Source organism: Propithecus coquereli, unplaced genomic scaffold (genome assembly GCF_000956105.1).
Source record: "Propithecus coquereli isolate 6110/MARCELLA unplaced genomic scaffold, Pcoq_1.0 Scaffold601, whole genome shotgun sequence".
Lineage (NCBI taxonomy): Eukaryota > Metazoa > Chordata > Mammalia > Primates > Indriidae > Propithecus > Propithecus coquereli.
This window is the reverse complement of record NW_012151964.1, coordinates 293,483-312,316: the sequence shown is the minus strand read 5'-3', so window position 1 is coordinate 312,316 and position 18,834 is coordinate 293,483. Positions and strand designations below refer to the sequence as shown.

The 18,834-nt window shown below is 46.0% G+C and overlaps 1 protein-coding gene and 1 pseudogene across 1 annotated transcript in view; one reads left to right on the top strand and one right to left on the bottom strand.

The window, feature by feature from the left end:
• Positions 1-268: 268 nt before the first annotated feature.
• Positions 269-892, bottom strand: LOC105822323 (annotated as a pseudogene).
• A 1,795-nt stretch (positions 893-2,687) lies between these two features.
• LOC105822316 (putative transcriptional regulator encoded by LINC00473) overlaps positions 2,688-18,834 on the top strand; it is a 43,421-nt gene continuing 27,274 nt past the window's right edge. The window contains 2 exon segments of the mRNA XM_012659273.1: positions 2,688-2,790; positions 3,247-3,384. Coding sequence (XP_012514727.1) covers positions 2,688-2,790; positions 3,247-3,384 — 241 coding nt within the window.

The following is an 18,834-nucleotide window of genomic DNA, read 5'->3' as shown; positions in this document are numbered from 1 at the left end:
CCACCTGGCGCAGCGCACCCCTGGGTGCTCAGGAAGGCAGGCCCAAGGTCCAGGGTCGCCGGGGGGTACGCTGCGGGAGGTGACATCCTTGGCTTCAGCCGCTGCCCTCCCTGTTGCTACTCTCCGGGCTGCGGGTTGGCTCTGGTCCGGGTCCCCACCCGCAGTCTCCGTGGTGCGGAGGCTGAGCGCAGCTGCCTCTGTGCTGCTTTCCAACAACATTGCAGGGGTTAGGAAAGACCTCGGGTGCGTGTTGGGGAGGAGGGAGAGGTCAGGCCTTTGGCATCTTAAGGATGGTCGTTTGGGGTCCCCCACCCGCACCGAGGCGAGGGTGCGAGTCCAGGCGCTGGAGGAGCGGCCCCAGCGCCGGCTGCGTCCCAGCGGACCTGGTGGTCTCCGCGCCGGGCATCCATCCATTCATTGTGACTCTGGGAGCGGCGGCCCTAAGCTCCAACCGAATCTATGAATGGGAAGAGGAGAGAGAACCAGCGTCTGTTTCCACACCCCGCTTCCCCGCCCCCTGCCTCCCTCCAGGCAGAGCGAGCCGACACGAAGTGACAAGGGGAGGCGGGGGGAGCTGCGGGGGCGTGCGAGAGGGCTCCCGAGTCTGGCTGGAGACTGCACTATTTATATACTCCAGCGCTCCAGGACAAAGAGGGCAGATCCAGTCACCTCCCCGCCAGCCCCAGCTCCTCCCGGCCCCTCCCTCGATAGCTTTGATTTCATTACCGCCCCCCCCCACCCCGAGGGCGGGCTGGCAGGTGCGGGGGTGGGAGCCGTCTCCGCGGAGCAGCCTTGCCAAAGGTCCGGCTGCTGACGTCCGAACACCCGCTCCTGTCAATGAACGGCAGCGGCAGCCTGGGGACCGTTCTGGCAACGAGGCTACAGACGTCATCGCCTCCTGTTGGACGCGGGGGGGTGTCCGAGCAGCAGCGCCGGCTTAAAGGGAAACTCTCTAAGTTCCAGGCAGCCAGGGACAGCCGTCCTGAGAGCACATGCACCCCCAAATGTCAAGTGCACGCGGGCGCACACACATACACGCGCGCACAGGAGCACTCACACACGTCCTCTCCGTGGCTGTGCGAGTCCCAAGTTGCTGGGCTGCGTGGACTGGTCTTCACTGGCGCCCGGAGCGCGCGGTGCGGCTTTCCCGGAGACTCCCAGATGGAAAGCAGGGAGAGAGGGACAGCACGCTGGGTTCACAGTTGTCTCCCCTTCAGCCCAAAGATCAGCGGGAAGCCCAGGGTGCAAGAAGCCTTTGGAATATGCCTGCTGTCGGAGCGGCTGCCAGTGTGGACAGGTCCTGAACTTGGGCCACCTGGCTCGCGTGGCAACTTGTTCTGCAGTTCCCGATGGAGCCCTGGACCCCGTGCTCCGGCGCCTTGCCCTCTTATCTTCCTCTCTCTCGCTTGAATTTGTGAACTGGAAACGGAGGCAGAGATGCGCTTCAGCATACTTCGGCAGGTAAGTTGACAGTTTCCTTTGACCTATTATTTAACCCTTGGGAGTCCAGAAAAACTTAATTCCAACCGTTTTCCTACTTTTTTTTCTTAAACTTCCCATCACTTCCCTCCATCCTTTTCGGCAATAAGGAAACGTGGGTACGTGTGTGTGTGAGACGTGTTGTTTGTGGACATGACAGTCGTGGGGAAGGGGCGATGGGTGGAAACCAGAAAGAAGAAACTGGAGTTTGTAAAGCCGGAGCACTCGAGGGTCTGCAGAGGGCAGAGAGACTGCAGCCAGCCCGGGCGCCGGTGCCCGGTGACAGCCGCAGGGCTAATGCTGGGTCTGAGTTTTTGAGCTCCAAGTTCCCGGCCAGGGCTGCGCGCCAGCTGCAAACCGCAGCGTCTGCGGCGCCAGACCCGCAGGTGCCTCCAAAGGCGGCCCGGCGGAGAAGGGCTGGCGTGCGCCACGACTCCCTCCCTCCGTGCCTGCCGCCCTGCTCCAGTTCTCGGTGGGGACAGGTCCCCTCTTTTCATCTCTGCTTCTGGCGCCACTCTCCTGTGTCCCCCCACCTCCCCCAGCCTCTTTTGCTAAAGATCCCATGATGTCATAGGGGAGGAGGGGTCCGGAGCCCCTAGCACCTGAGAGCGTCACTGTGTTGCGTCCTGCAGCATTTTCTTTTCTTCGTTCCACCCACTGTTCCTTGCAATCCATTGAAAACACATCCCCACCGGACACTGCACACCCAGCTGCCCCCCACCCCAGCCAAAAGACACCCCTCCTTCACAGCCACACAGGGCCGGCAGCCTCACGGGAGCACCCCCACCCCCTCCCAAATTAGGGAGAAATCAGCCAGATGCCTGAGGAGCCTCTCCTCTCTGTTTTTAATCTCCCCTCCCCTCTCAGCTTACCCTCCTAGTTGAAGGAAAAAGAGGAAGGAGGAAGGGGGGGGGAGAGAGAGAGAGAGGGAGAGAGGGAGAGAGGAGACCCAGCACACAGGCTCCTAGACGTGGGGCTGCACCGAGGGAGCCCACCGGGGGTTTCTGCACTGAGTCTCTGCCCCCCCTGCCTTTCCTGCCACCACAAGTCCCTTTTCCTCTTTAAGCAGCATTTTGTTCCACCTCCCTCTCTGGTCTCTTCTCCCCACCCCTTTTGTCACCACCTAACCCCACCTTCACTCTCCTCTCCAAGGGGGGAGGGCTGGGGGTGGGGAAAGAAAACCCCCAAATCCCCAGCCCTGGGCAGAGATGTCGAAGAAACGCAAAGCCCTGGAGGGTGGAGGAGGTGGCGGCTCCCGGCTCCCAGAGGAGGAACCCACTGCCTGGTTTGGGGACGGCAGCGAGGAGCAAGGTAGGGGCGGGGAGGGGGAGGAGAGAGGAGAAGCAGCACACGCAGGGAAGCGTTTTGGAGTTGAGAGCCATCCACAGGGATGCCCCAGCCAGGCTTCCTCAGAGCGCCCTATAGCAAGGCAACTTGAGTAGATGTTTCTCCCCCACAAATGGGATTTTGTGTGTTTCTTCAGAAAATTGGGAGTGGGGTGGGAGTGAGCTGATGTGGCGGATGCTGGAGACCCAGGTCTGCATGGACCTGAAGCTCTGGGCGGGGGGCTGGGGTGGCTTGGGAGAGGTGGCAGGAGGAGGCCGGGAGGCACTGGCCAGGGACTGCTGGCCATTTCCCCTCCCGGGCTGCCTTGCTGTTGTGTGCCTTGGTGTGGACAAGCTGTGCTATGGAGGCATAGCCTGTGTTCACGTCTGCATGTAGGGCACCTGCGTCAGGAGGGCGGGGGGTCCGGTGCTGTCCCCCTAGTGTTTGTGGCTGATGAGGGACAGCAGGGAGAGACATTTCCTTCCTCCATGCTGCTCCAATCCGGGGATGCTAAGGGTCACGTCATGTGGAATCTTCGTCCCCTGCACAGGCAGGGCCCTCTGCGTCCTGAAGTTGGAGGTGAGGCTTGAAGCAAGGGGCTGATGTGCTGTGATTTCAAGGAGAGATGTGGTGCTGGAAGCAGCTGGGTGCTTCTTTGCCTACAATAACACCAAAGAAAAAGTGGAGATGGAAAATTTCCTATGGAAACAAAAGTGATACTTGGATATCTGATTTCCACATAAAAGAAACCCAGGCAGACACCTTTTATTTCACTTAAAGCATTCTGGATTTGGTTAAAAGTAGGCCCAAATGAACTAGTCAAGCTTTTTCTGGGCTATAGATAAAATGCAAAGGAAAAATGAACCAGATGGAAATGTTTTGTTGTTGGTTAAGCTGTGGAAATTAGGTGGAAAGACGTGTGGGGTGGAGTCTGAGCCCAGGTTGGTGGCGAAGGGAGAGGGCTGTTGGTAGGGCTGCTGTCCTTTCTGCACCCCGGCCTTGGGGCCTGGGGCCTGGCAGGTGCCGATTTGGGCAGAGCTTCGGAGAGATGGGCTCATGTCTCCAAAACAGAGTCGATGGCTCTTCTCCTTTGACGTCACAAGAAACACGAAGTCACAAAAGTCGTCCCTGCACAGAAAACAGGAATCTCTGTGTGCACTTGGAACCTTTTGCACGGCTTGGCGTGCATCTTGAAACAAAGGACTGGTTTGGGCTATCCCTGGACAGTGCATTTGGGTTTTGCTAGAAATAGTTGGGAGCTGTGCTGCCTGCTTACCTCAAAAGAGGTGGTATTTTAGTGACTGCCCATATTTTGACTTTCTTTGCTTAGTTATGACTTTAGAGCAAAAGTCAGGGCATTTCTTAAGTTAATTTGAAATGAAATTAATGAAAAAAATGGTGTTTAGTATGGAATTCAAATATTACAGATGACTTTTTTTGTATGGTTGGTATTTTTCCATATTTGGGGGGAATAATTTGATGTCGCCATGAGTGCCTGGCAAATTCATCAGCTCTGTACGCGGCATTTGGCTTTGACCTCAGGTTGCTCTATAAAGGTACACACCCTTTTCTTTTGGTTACGAACTGAAGTCCATGGAAACTGAAATCATTATTATGATAAATAACAACCTGGATATATTTTGTACTATTTTAATAATTAACAAATATATGGCTGCCAGTTATAAAAAAAGAAATAAGAATTATATTTTAGCAAACATTTTTCATCCCTTTTGTGGTAATATTTGGTCTTAAAATTTTCTTACAAAAAGCTATGCCATGCAGGGTCTGCGCTACCGTAGCAAATAATTCCTGCATCCCCCAGGTAATAGGAGTCTGTGCAGAGTATTTTGCAAGTTAGACTAGGCAATGGTAAGTACTTACGTCCATATTATTCAGAGATTATCATAATTTTGAAATGATTTATTATACAAATTGTTTCTTTTTTTAGAGTGTAAAAATGTCTAAAGATTTTGTTATATCCTTTTATTTGGCAAATACAAATGCTACTTGGTAATCGAGAATATGTAACTGCAGAAACCATTAAGGGTGTGAACGCTCAACTTCCATATTGTTGTAAATTATTTCTTTGGGATGTGGGAAGCCTGGCACCTGTCTGAAGTTGCAGAGCACATCTGCATACACATGGCAGGTGTGTGGCATGTGGCCGTGTGGACATGGCGGCTGTACACACTTCAACGGTGGAGATGGGGGCCAAGTGGACACTAGTGCTGGCAGCTGGTTGTGATGCACGAGCCCTTACCCATGGGTAAGAAACCGCATCTCCTCTATCTCTCAAGCTCAATGTTAGTATTTTTTTCACCTCTGGGTCTCTAAGCCAAATTTGACGATACGCACATTGAAGACCAGAGAGAAGTATATACATCGGTCTTGCTGACCTTGAGTTCCAAAGGAGTCTTCTTTTAAGTTCCAACAACTTGGAAGGCCTATTTGTTTGTTCATTTCAATCATTGAGAGTACAATATGGCGTGTATTAAATTAAGGCTATTGGAAATTACGTTTCAGTCGCAGTCACTGATTTTTCAGACTGCCTGTCAGCAGGTTGGTTTGACCTGAAGTTTTAAGTAGCTGATAGGCATGCAGGCTGCCTGGAGAGGAGTGTGGTGGGATTTTTGAACATAAGAACTAAAACCCACTGTTCCTAGGCAAGTCCTCACCTACCGCCAACCTATGCCACGGCTGGTAGGCGTTCATTTCAGGTCCTGTGCTGGTATTTCCTGGCTATCGTGTTCTAATGGCGCCTGTCTTCTTGTTAACAGTTTCTCTTTAGGAGATTCCTTATGAGGAAGAAGGTAGAATAGTAAATGGGTCATTGCGCACACACTTGGATGATTTTGGTCTTCTCCCTGACCTTAATAGATCCATCGCATTGTATTTAGCTGGGTAAAAGGAGACATGAAGTGCGTTATCCTAGCTTTGGATGTCCCGTGACATGCGTGTGTGTGTGCATTTGTGTGCATGTCTATAAAACCATGAACAGAATATGGTCCTCTTGCGGGTCCCAGCTGGCTCGGTGTCCAACACGTGCGAGCACTATACTGATGGAAGATATTTGCATAAAATGTTAAACTTATAAAGATTTTTCCTTTACAACTTAGAGAAATTTGGTACACAAATGGGCAATGCTAGCCACAGTTTTTGTTTTGCTTTGTTTCTACTTTTCTTCATTGTTTTGAACTTAGACTTAAGAGTATGTTCTGATGTTCATTTAACTATAAAGATAAAGGATATGTCGAAAGCTGTATGGGGGAGGGGTCTGCGATGAAAACACTGAATAATTGTATTTATTGACCTTATAACATAAGAAAGTACTTCTCGGTTTTTTCCATTGTCTTCATATTCTTTTTATCAGTCTCTTTCCAAATAATTATTTACTTAAAAATTTTGGTTTAATCACAAGGCATCTCATTAGTTACTCTACACCGAGTGATGTTAAACCCTATTTTCCCACAGTTGTGCTCTAGTCAGAAGCCTGTGCTCTCACCTGCAGGCTCTCTGCAATCCTTCTCCACGCTTCCCTCTCCCCACCGGCTGCAATCGGTCTATATTACTTTGTCTTCTAGTTTTAACCACCAGTTCTTTTAAGACGGTTTTGGGATGGGAAATAATGCCAATTGTATATTACTACATTAAATTATCTCATAAGTGTTTTAAAAATAAGTAGTTTCTATTTTTGATGAAATCAGTTAAGACCCTCTCCAGGCCAGTTTTCTGAGTTCTTGCCATTACAGAGTTTAAAGTCACCTAATGGAGAGTGTCTGGCACTGAATGGATCTAGAGGAGGTTTGGATGTGACCTGTTCATATTTTACATTTCTGGAATTTCTTGAGCCACAGTGAAACCATCTATGGGTAGCTATTGCGTTATCTGATGAATCAATGACTGAAGTCAGCGTATGGTTTCCTATAACTGTGTACTGCTCTGATATCAGAATGACACTTGAGTTTTGTGGCTTTCCTGCATCGTTGATGGGTGGTTGGCTTTGGGAGAGTCTGGGACCAGGGGTGTGGGAAGTAGTACAAATTCTGTGCCTCTAAAACTAGTTAAAAGTGAACACGAAGATTGGTAACTGACCTACATCTACCTAATCCCCTACAATCAGCTTGATTGATCTTTCCAACGGATTAATGTTTCTAATAGAATTGATCAGATTGACTTGTTTTAATATGTTATGAGAAAAATCTCTTAAACGGTGATTTATAATCATTAACATTAAGGAACAGGCATGACTCTTGGAAGAGAAATCAATGTTAAAGAAAAGAAATGATCACACAAGCACACATTCTACAGAAGTTTGATGGCAAAAACAGTTACCGTTCAGACTGTGTTTTTAGTTCTTGAATTGGTGTCTTTGGCTCTACACCGGAAAGGCCATGGCCATGCTGGGGGCCAGGGAGGGGGAAGACAGAGGGGTTTGGGGGTAAAGCAGTACAGGAACACAGGGTGGAACGGAGGTGTTAGTCCTCACTCTTGGGCCTGACCCGCTTTCTGATTCCAGCCAGAAAGGCAATTATCTAACAGACAACAAGCATCCCGCGTGCCTGCCTCCGCCTCTGTGAAATGGGAGGGAAGGTTGAGTTATATGATCTTGATGGTCAGATTTCCATGACTTTTTTGATTTTGATTTTGTGAAGAAATGGATAAAGCCTAACTGGACCCAACCTGAATGGTATCTGCCAGGAGAAACAAGTGAAAGGCAGTTCTTCTCTCCCTGAAATGGCAAGGAGAGAAAGTTACCTACAAACTGGACCATGAGACATGCCAGTAGCTCGGAAGGTCCTTTCTGTTGGGAACCAGCAGGAGCTCTGAGCATCACGGGGCAATGGCACAGGTCACCTTTTGGCCCACAGTGTGGCAGCGACTCTTTATATGGTACACAGGAACACATTTACATCCCTCTCTGCCAACTCACACTTCCCCACAAACACCTGCCTGCCCTTCCCTGGGGGTGGGGGGAACAGGGTTGCAAATAAACAGAGGGGAAAGTTACACAGCAATGCTGCCTTCTATCACCTCTATGGCTAGATTGAACAATACAGATGGAATATTTGCTTCTCAGGTAAACAGAATCATCTCCACCTTGTTAGCTGGAGGAGCACTTTTTCTAAAATTTGAATTTTTTTTTTATTTCAAAATATTAAGGGGGTACAAATGTTTTTGTTACATTGGTGCATTGTATAATGCTAAAGCCAGGGCTTTTAGTGTGCCCGTCACCAGGATGGTGCACATTGTACCCAATAGGCAAGTTTTTATTCCTTGCCACCCCTCACCCCTCTTCTCAGTTTCCAGTGGCCTTTATGTCTCTTTGTGCCCACGCGCACCCATTGCTTAGCTCCCGCTTATTAATAAGAACATGTGGTATTTATTTTTCCATTCTTGAGATACTTCACTTAGGATAATGGTCTCCAGTTCCATCCAAGTTGCTGCAAAAGACATGATTTCATTCCTTTTTATGGCTGAGTAATACTCCATGGTACACATATCACAGTCTCTTTATCGACTCATGAATTGAAGGGCACTTATTGATTCCACATCTTTGCGATTGTGAATTGTGCTGTGATAAACATTTAAGTGCAGGTGTCTTTTTAAAAAATGACATCTTTTCCTTTGGGTAGATACCCAGTAGTGAGATTGCTGGATCCAATGGTAGGTCTACTTCTATTTCTTTGAGGAATATCCATACTGTTTTCCATAGAGGTTGTACTAATTTGCAGTCCCATCAACAGTGTATAAGCATTGCTTTTTCACTGAATCCACAGCATATGTTATTTTCTTGACTTTTCAATAATGGCCATTCTGAAATTTGCTTTTCAGGTAAGCAGAAATTACCTTCACCTTGTTAGCTGGAGGAGCACTTTTAGTAGAAGAACTGCTCAACTGTGGCATGAACTTCTGGTTAAGAGCTCTTTGACTTTCTCTTTTCTTTTTTGATGAATACAAGGTAGCAATTAGAATGACCAATATCGTAATATATAGATCTGCTTTTATTGTCTGTATAATATTCCATGCTACAATGTACCATAATTGATTTAAACCCTACTGAATGGCATTTAGGATACTAGTCTTACGCTTTTATAAATAAAGTTGTAGTAAGCAACCACACAGTACTTTTTGAACACGTGTACATTTATAGGTTGGTAAATTCCTAGATACAGAAGTTGGGTCAAAGAGGTGGTTACAATTTAAACTCTACAAAAGGCCTGTTTGCTCCACTGGCCCTAATTTTCTTATGCAGTTTGATCTGCCATCAGTATGGACACCACACTTTGGGGACCCACATTTGGGGTATTTGGTAAATATAAGTATGTTCTTCAAAACAATGGGATATAATATTTGAAACATAAACAGTCCTAGACGTAGGGCAGTCATACCTATGGTGGATTTTAGGATCTGTGGGATACTTTTCTTCTCCTACTCTCTGCTTAAAGTAGAGGTTGGGAATATAATGTCATATTTTGTCCATCTCAGTAATAATAAATAGACACAGATTTGTGATTTTGCTGTAGAATAAACATGGAAGGAATTCAAGAATGACAGGGAAGGAATTGTGTATTATTTTTAAATAGGATGCTAATATTCTTTCTGTAGAGATTCATGAAAATTGTAATTGGTAGGTGAGTTCTGCTCTTGAATTCTCACATAACTGGAATGGTAGGTCTGGGTTTAGTGACTTTTACACATTTTATATACTTAGAGAGTCTTTAATCTGCCAATCAGAATGTGAACTCTCAAAGGGCAGGAGCAGGGGTGGTAGTGTCTTGACTGACATGTTTGCTGGTGGCTTCGTCCGGGAACTGGCATCTCTCGTCCTGTCCACTCCTGCATCCCTGTCCCCAACGTCGTGCCCGGTACAGAGTCAGCACCAACAATTTCCTGCTGGATTAAATAGTGAATGTGTTTGTAAGTGAGGCAGCTTGAATTATTGAGTATCCCGTTTACTAGTAACCATAGTAATCCTATTTGTAAATGCCTACAGGTAAGAAGGAACGCTTATGGTGAACTTCAAAAGTTTTTCATTCATGAAGAAGATCTGTTTTGAGATTACAGGTGCTTATGGCCCAGCAGCACGTACCTGGGAAAGTCGTTTTCCTCAGGGCTGACTTTTAAGGTACGAATGCATGGTATGAACAGGTGAGAGAGAAGTAGAAGCACAGTCATCTTCCCCTTCTGCCCGACACCTGGGCCAACTGGTGAGAAAGCCCGCGTGGTCCTTCCCTGGGTGCCAGCGGGGACAGTCCGTGTGAGCGCCGGCTCCAGCCCTCCTCCTGGCCACCGCACCCCCGCCTGCGTCCCTGCTCTCGAGCCACTTCAGAGTGCTTGGGGCCAGCCCTGCTCTCCTGGAACGCTCATTACACGAGTAATAAGCTTCCTCACGCCCGCTCGTGCATGCGTGCTCAGTGTCGACATCTGAATCAGATTTGGGGTGGGAGATCCATGCCATTCTTGTGGAGACCTATGGCAGACATTTTGATACATTTTCTCTTCCTCCTCCTCCTCTTCTTCTCTCCTGCATACAATCAGTATTAATTTAGGCGGAACCACTGCAGAGTTATTTGTAAACATCATGAGGATACTTCAGATTTATTTTCTAAGGGCAAGGCATCCTCATGTGACCACAATCCAGCAACCACACCAAGAGTATTTACCATTGATATAACATTATTACCTGGTGTGAGCACTTACCAAATTTCCCGAGGAATAGCCTGGTTATTGCCTCAATCCGGGATCCAGTCAGTAATCACACGTGATATTTTGTTGTCATATATTTTTTAATCTTAAAGAGCTTTACAACATCGACATTTTGAAGCATCCAGACCAGTTATCTTTCAGAAATTCCCCATTTGATTTCATGTGATGTTTCCTAATGAGTAGATTCAGGTTCAGTACACCACGCAGGTGACACTGTGTCCTTCTCAGTGTACCACACTACAAGGCACACGGTGTCCGTTGGTCCTGTTTGGTGATATCAGGTTTGGTTCCTTGGTTAAGGTGATATCTGCCAGACTTCTCCATTGTAAAGAGAAATAGTAATATCCTCTGATGATTTGTAGCTTATCCCATGACAAAATCTCTACCTAAAAGTGTAAAATGTTGAAAACGAAACTCTTCAATATAATTCGTGATTATATAAATTTGGATTTTGTTTACACGTCATTATTTTTCCTTTTCTCTGAGCTGTAACATTTTTTAAAAGTTCACTTTCTGAGGTAAGCAGCTTAGGGACATCTTAGGGGAACAGCCTTTGGATTTTAACAAATACGCGAATAAGATGTAGGACACTTCCAGGGCTCCAGAAGTCCTCCTGCGCTCTCTGCCCCTCAGAGCCTCCTCCAAGGCAACTGTCACTCACTGCTCTGACTTCTGCCACTGTCAGTCCCTGTGCCTGTTCTCGGACTCACAGATGTGGAATCAGACGGCACATACTCTTTGGGCTCTCTTCCTAAACGTTAGGTCTATAGGACTCACCTATGCTGTTGCAGTAGTTTGAGTGTTAATTGCTATTCCATTGTATTAATAGTCCATTAATATGTCCATATTTTTCTACTATCGATGGACATTTGGGTTGTTTGATCTTTGGGTCTATTACAAATAAGACTGCTATGAAATATTTTTCAAAATGCCCTTTAGGGGCCATAAACCCTCATTTATTTTAAATATATATCCTATAGACCAATTTTCATTTGAACCATTTGTTTAATGTTTTATCAGTCATTGGAGCTCATATTTGAAGGTCTTTGATTTTCTGTAAATATGTCTGAATATTGTAAACCTTACATTCATAAGAAAAGATTTCAGATGCATTCTGTGCACTTTAACACGGGAACATTTGCAATCTAGATATAGGATCTTGATAAACGAACTAGATCTTACCCTTAGTAGAAGTCTATACATCATTTTGGTTCACAGATGTAATTATTCATCTCCACCATGGATATTGAATTAATCCCTATTCCTTTAAGTAGCGTACTGTGCTTGCTTTGCTGACTCTGAGGGAAAGGGGGACTAGCAACAAGTCCTAAAGTCTTGAGGCCACCTCTGCTGATCAGGTGGATCACGTCACTTCTGTTTGGGGACAGCTTACCAGATTTGGGATCTCTGCCTAGGAAAGTCTGTAAGTTCAGCTCAAGAAGGGAAGGGATCTGCTCTTTCCCACACTAACCGTCGGTGCTGTTCTGACTGTGATTTCTGCCCTTCTCTGTTTTTCTACATCAGCACAGGCGTGATGACAGCCACATGCCTGCCTTATCTGGGGCTGGCCTGGGCTAACTGGAGGACAAAGGAGAAGGGGACAAATGTCACTTTATGTCACCCTCTGCCCACAAAATAATAAATCCCATTATTAAGTAACAAGTGCTGTAACAAAATAGAGGACTGTCAATTGTCTTTTTGTTTGTCCCCAGAATCTCTCCCAGGAGGGGAGCTGTCTTTGTTTGCAGCAACCTCCACTCAAGACAACAGTAGAAGGTGACAGACGGTCTGAGTCTCGACGCCAATGCCCCGGAATAGGAAGTGAGGGGAGTGGAAAGGAGAAGGGTGTGTCGTAAAGCCAAGGGGGGACCCCACCCTCAGGGTGGTCGACGAGGACTTCAGGACCCGGGAACGACTGTGATTCACTGTCACGTTCAGTGTGTGGTGTTGCGCTGGGACCCCCCGAGGGGCCCAGTGCTTTGCTAGGTCTACCAAATCCATTCGTGTTGTAAGTGGGCTTTGTAAACGAGAAACAGCGAAGGGCCTGAGCGTCACGTCGGGTTGAGGTGCGGTAAACCTGCGTGAGTGTGCATGGAAGTAGCAGCCAGAGTCAGGCAAATCTCGGAGGACTCAGGTCCTAGAATATTCTTTGAAATGTTGAAGGGCTTCAGTTATCGCCAGATAGTAGTATTGTGCTATTCAAGGCAAATCTCCCTACCTCAAGCCTTGACTTAGAGCTGTACGTAAGCCATATTTTCCTCCCATCATGGAGGTAATTGGAACATTTTGATTATAGTCAGAGCTGAATCTCCTGTTTCTAACATGGTACCGCCCGTGGCTTGAGATGGCAGGACAGACTGCAGGGTATTGTCACACATCTTGTTGCACTCAAGGCCCAACAGATTTCAGGGACCTAGTCTAAAATCACTGGGATCGGGTGCAGATCAGGTGTTCTCATAAATAATAAAAATAATAATTAACATATCTGTATAACACTAATTTATAAGAGTCTTCTTTAGCTTCATTAGGAAAGTACAATTGTATATGGGGAAGAATAATTTGTCATGACATAAAATAAAAATCTATAATTAATGGAGAACATGTTAATTGTACCCATGCCCCCTCTAGGCTTAATATTAGGTTCTTTTCTTGCCTCGTCACTCCGGTGTTTGTTGCTTGGCCTCTGATTCTCAGACTTCTAAGATCATCATTCTTGGACTGTCCAAAATACAATGCGAAAGAATTGCAAAGTGGGACTGAAACGTTTCCAGTTACAGGACTTCACGAGCGTGACGTTGGGAACCGCCACTGAACATTATCCAGTGTCCCTGTGACCAGATATTTCTCCCCCACTCCGTTCTATGCATCAAAAATGTGCCGAGTGTCTGCTGAGCTGACCCTGGGTGCACAGTGTCCCGAGGGCGGGCACAGCCTGGCTGGTCCCAGTGAGCATGTGCCGTTCAACTCACAAAGTGCTGTCTGGGTTTCCTTATTTTCTTATTTTGCTCACTTTTATTGTCCGCCTCTCCCCACGAGAATACATTAGCAGTAAAGGCAGAAACCTCTTTAGTCTTTTTTCCTATGTACCTCTAGTGGTCGGAGTAAAGCCTGGCAAACATTAAGTGCTCTCTTCGTATAGGTTGGATAAATGTGTGAATGAATGATTGAATTCCCCCTTTTAAAGGCACTTTTCTCTGGACTTGGATGCGCCAGGTGTATTACAGAGAAAGGCTAGGGTGGACCCCAGGCCGCCGGCCGTCAGTCAAACTGTGCTGTGAGGCTCGGCTCAGTGGTAGGTGGCGGAATCCACAGAGAATGAAGCTAACTCCCCGTTCTTCCTATAACAGGACCCGGCAGCTCCGGGCCAAACCCTCATAGCCCTGAGCGGTGAGCAAAGAAAACCTTTCCCAGCCCACATCTCCCAAAGACGGACTCTTTCACTCTTACAGATGGGGCAGGGCCTATTTCTAGAAGAAAGCAGGAGACAAGGCTGGCTGCACGGGTCCCCCTGACTGAGAGAAGGCAGCTCTGGTGCCATCTCTTCTCCCTGTAAGGAAATCACGGATGCTCCTTTCGTTGTCCGGTAAAACCAGTACAAGTTCTCCCCTTCAGCATTCAGGTCTGCGGTACCGTGGCCCCAGAGAAGACAGCCGCCAGCTAGCAGACGCAGCGCTGTCACTGAAACAGTGACATCAGGTAAAGTTTTCCTACCTCGTGTCTGTCCCTTTCCTCCTCTTACAGACACCTATTGTTCAGCTAACTCGATACTTTTCGGTTTTGCTTATGACGTCTCCTCTCCTAGAACTGCCCTTCTCTGCCCAGTCTCTCTTTGCGTAAACCTTGAGCAGCCTCAGAGGCTCTTCTGAATTTCCGCCTCCTCCGGGAAGCACGGCCATCGCCACCGGGCTCCCGGAGCCGCGGGCTCTGAGCACGTGCTGGCGCTAGCTGGGCACCCACGCACCGGCCACAGGCCACAGGGGCGCGACAATCATTTCTGGATCCCTCTTTCTCCCATTAGCCTGAATAATTTCAGAGAAGGGAAGTTTGTTTCACACAAATTCTTGCAGTCATTGGAGCAATAATTGGCATAGGAGGCCTGTGACCATTTTCTAATGGAACAGAGATGTAAGTTTTTGAAAGTTGTCCAAAATGTATGGATGAAAGCGGAGGAAAGGTGTGAGGAAACAAGACCACACAGCTGCGTTGACAGGAAGCTCTGCGCTAATGACCGGTGATATCAGTGCGTGATGTGAGGAAGCGATTTTAAACTTAGCGTCATTGAACAACTATTTCATAATTTAATTGACTGACTGAAGTGATGTTTTATAGATGACAGGAGGTATACGGGTAAAATTATTTTCCTTCAGACAATGACTGGTTTACAGGATAGATAATTTTTAAGCAAAAATGCATTCGTTTTGTTAAGAAATTCTGTCATGTTCTTGGAGACGGAAATTGCCAGGCATCAGAGAGGTTGGATTGTAATAAAGAAAACTTATATGCTAAATCATGTTACTACATTTATAAACTAAAACTATGAAGGTCCGGTCACTTCACATTTGTCTGGATGCTCCAGGGAAAGCCGTGTCTTCGTCCCCAACCCGTTTCAGGCTGGCCCCGGCCACCACGGAGGTGTGTCCTCCACCTTTTCTTCCCTGGGGCCTTTTCCACGCACCACGTACATCTTTCCACAGTCAAGAACTACTGAATGTTGCGTCCAAACATTTGCATTTAGAGAAAAAAAGATTTTAAGCTCTTGTTAATGTAATACATTCTTCAGTCAATTTCAACTAACTTCAATAAAACTGACTTTTCTCTTTTACTCACAAAACATATGCAGGAATCCTTAGATGTCTCAATTCCATAGCATTTTCGATGGATCTCAACCAGCGTTTTTCAAATTGAGGAAGACAACTTATTTGTGAGTCTGAAAAAAACAATTTATTTTTATGAGTCTTAACCAGGTTTTTAAAAACTAAATGGGAGGGCAGAGAAAGGGAGGGGGAGAGGAGAGGGGAATGCAGACAGGGGAGAGGAGCGGAGGGGAGGGAGAACAGGCTGGTATTGCGTAGTGACTCGTGTGTGTATTTGTTCCTATTGTCAAATAAAATTTTTCTTGTGAGTTGAAGGAGTAATAAACTCCCCAGTCCTGACTGTAATTTGCAGATATCTCGGTCATCAACGCCAGAATTCTAGGGCCTCTTGGTGAAAAACAGTAAATAAATAAATTAATTAAAGCAGATCTCTCTGGATTCAGGATTGTCTGTTACAGCAGTGGTCCCCAACCTTTTTGGCACCAGAGACAGGTTTCATGGAAGACAAGTTTTCCACGGACTGGATTGGGGAGAGGATGGTTTTGGGATGATTCAAGCGCATTACATTTATGTGCACTTTATTTTTATTGTTATTACATTGTAATATATAACAAAATAGTTATACGACTTACCGTAATGCAGAATCAGCGGGAGCCCTGAGCTTGTTCTCCTGCAACTAGTGCCCCCGCTGATCTGACAGGAGGCGGAGCTCAGGCGGCGGTGTGAGTGCTGGGGAGCGGCTGTGAACACAGATGAAGCTTCGCTTGCTCACCCGCCGCTCACCGCCTGCTGTGCAGCCCGGTCCCTAACAGGCCACGGACCCGTACGGATCTGCAGCCCAGGGGCCGCCTTTATTCACTGAAAGCAGAACACACGCCCATTTGAGCACCTGTAGCCTCAGCCCCGTGGGTTTTTCACAGGCCTGCTGTGCCTCCAGCAGACCTCTCCCCGGCTGTGCGTGACTGTTGTCCAATGCTCAGAGTGTGCGCCTTGGCTCCCCAGCTGGACTGCAAACATTCTAAGAGCACAGAAAGTTTCTGTTCCAGTTGTCCTTCCATTAGTGACCACACAGCAGATGTGCTACAAATGATTTCTTAATGACAAAGACCGAGACACACAACAGCTGTGGGTCAAAACACCAGGTGGGGTAGGGCGAGACAATGGGGAATAGAGGACAGAGTGTGGAAGACCCAGCTGAGGCCCCTGTCCAGGAAGAGCGCACAGAGGAGCGTCCCCTTCCTGCCTTTGCAGGTGGCAGTCCCCACCGGGAACTGGAGATTTTACTTCCCTGCAGCTCTATCCCAGCAAGCAGAGCAGAATGTTCTCCACCTTCCACCACAGAGTGAAAGGCGCACTCTCCTTCCCCAAATCATTTTTATGCTCTTAAAACTTTTCATGCCTAATTTGCAATCTTTATTCCAATGTGCTTGGGGAATAATTATGGTTTTTCTTTAAGTGAGGTTCTTGCAGACTTCCTTTGTTACAGAGTGTACCTTCTCTTTTCACCCCCTCAAACCCCGGGAGGCTGGACTGTAGCCTCTGTTATTTACGCTTTGATTGCTACTTTGTCAGGTATCACTCGTTATTTTATATTTTAACAGGTTTAAAGTTAAACCAGAGTCAACTCCATGAGCATATATAGTTCTTTATTTTTCCCCTTCAAGAGTGAGATCTGACTAGTCTGGATTTGGTAGACAGAGAGGTAGAATGATGAAATAAATAAAAGCTCTGTGGCTGCCAAAATGCCAATTTGCAAAAATTAATGCCGCATTATCTTTGGAAATGCCTGGCACAGCTGCGGTTTTCAGTACTGCTTCAAATCTTGAGTCTGATGATTTAAACTTTTTAGTTCTCTTCTTAAAAATTAGAAACAGTAAATTACTATTGTGTTACCACCTCCTTTCCTCTCATCTTCAGTGAGATACATACATAACACTTGGCTCTTAGCTGGTGAGGCACCAGTAGCAATCAGGTCTGAGTTTGGATCAAGAGAGAAAGAAAAGAAAATGAAAACTTCACATGAGAGAATTTCAGTGGGTGATGCGCAAGGGTATATTCTGCCAGCCCTTAGGGAGAGTTCAATCTTTATGGGACGATAAGAATGCGTGAGCCATTAAGTGAGCAGCTTTGTGGGAGTCATCCAAAGTGTTATGGAGGTTTCTAGAAGGGAGGGACCCATTTCTTCCAGGCCTATTTGAACTGCATCACGATGGCTCTGAGCTTACAGCTTGAAGTGCTCCTGAATCTGTGGGGAGGCACTCGTCACGTTCAAGCATTTGGATTTAGCAGGCTGAGTCCATTTCTGTGCAATTTTTCCTTTACTTAACAGAGATTTCTTTATAGCAATTTTTACTAGGTTTGAAAGGCCCACTGAAAATTCCTTTTTCATTATCTAAATATAAATTGAATCCAGTTCGTGTTCTGATAATGCTTTCCTCAATGTTCTGGTTTTGTTGTTACAATTCTATTCATTTATTCTTGAATAAAAAATAAACGCAATTGGCAAAAATTCCAAAGATATAAAATAAAAAAATTTGTGTCACTCAGTAGTGTTTCAAAGTTTTCTTCATATAGATATTGTCAATTTCCTTTAAGTTTATCCTTAGATATGTTTATCTTTTTTTATGGAGTCATGTATTCCATTAAGTCTTTCAAACAATAGGATTTTTTTTATATATCATGAATGTTACAGTTATTTTTATGGACAGATTTTTAAATTTTGAAATCATCTCAAACTTACAGAAAAGTTGCAAGTACAGTGGAAAGAATTTTTTTCCTGAACCATTACCCCAAATCATTTTGTATGCATTTCCTACATATAAGGACATTCTCTTTTGTGACTACAATACAGCTACCCAAATCAGGAAATTAACAGAGATACATCTCCACCATCTGGTATTCAGATGCCATTCAAGTTTTGCCAGCAGTTCTAATAACACCCTTAATAGCAAAAAGATGTTTCAGAACCACACGTTGCATTTGTCTCTTTGGTCTCCTTCCGTTTGGAGTGATTTCTCAGTCTTTCGCAACTTTGGTGTTTTTGAAGTTTATGAGCAAGTTACTTTATGGATTGTCTGTTAACTTGAATCTGTTTTGGTCTACACTGGTCGAACTCGGTAGGATCTAACTGGGTGAGATCCAGGTTATGCCCCATTGGGAGAAATACCATAGAAATGATGCTGTGTTAATTTTTCCTGTTACTGATGTTTGCTCTGACCACTCGACCACTTGGTTAAGGTAGTGTCCTCCAATTTTTTCCATTATAATATTATGCTCTTCCCTCTTTTGATTAGTAAGGGATTTGGGAGAAGATACTCTGAAATCATGTAAACATTTTCTTCCTCCTTAAACTTTCAGTTATTCACTTGTTGATTTACATGAGTATGGACTCAGGGTTTCTTATTTTATTCCATAGTTTATAGCACATTATGGCTATTGTTTATTTTGAAGCTCAAATTGTCCCAGATTTGGCCGGTGAGATCCCCTTCAAGGTGGCTTCTGTGTCTTT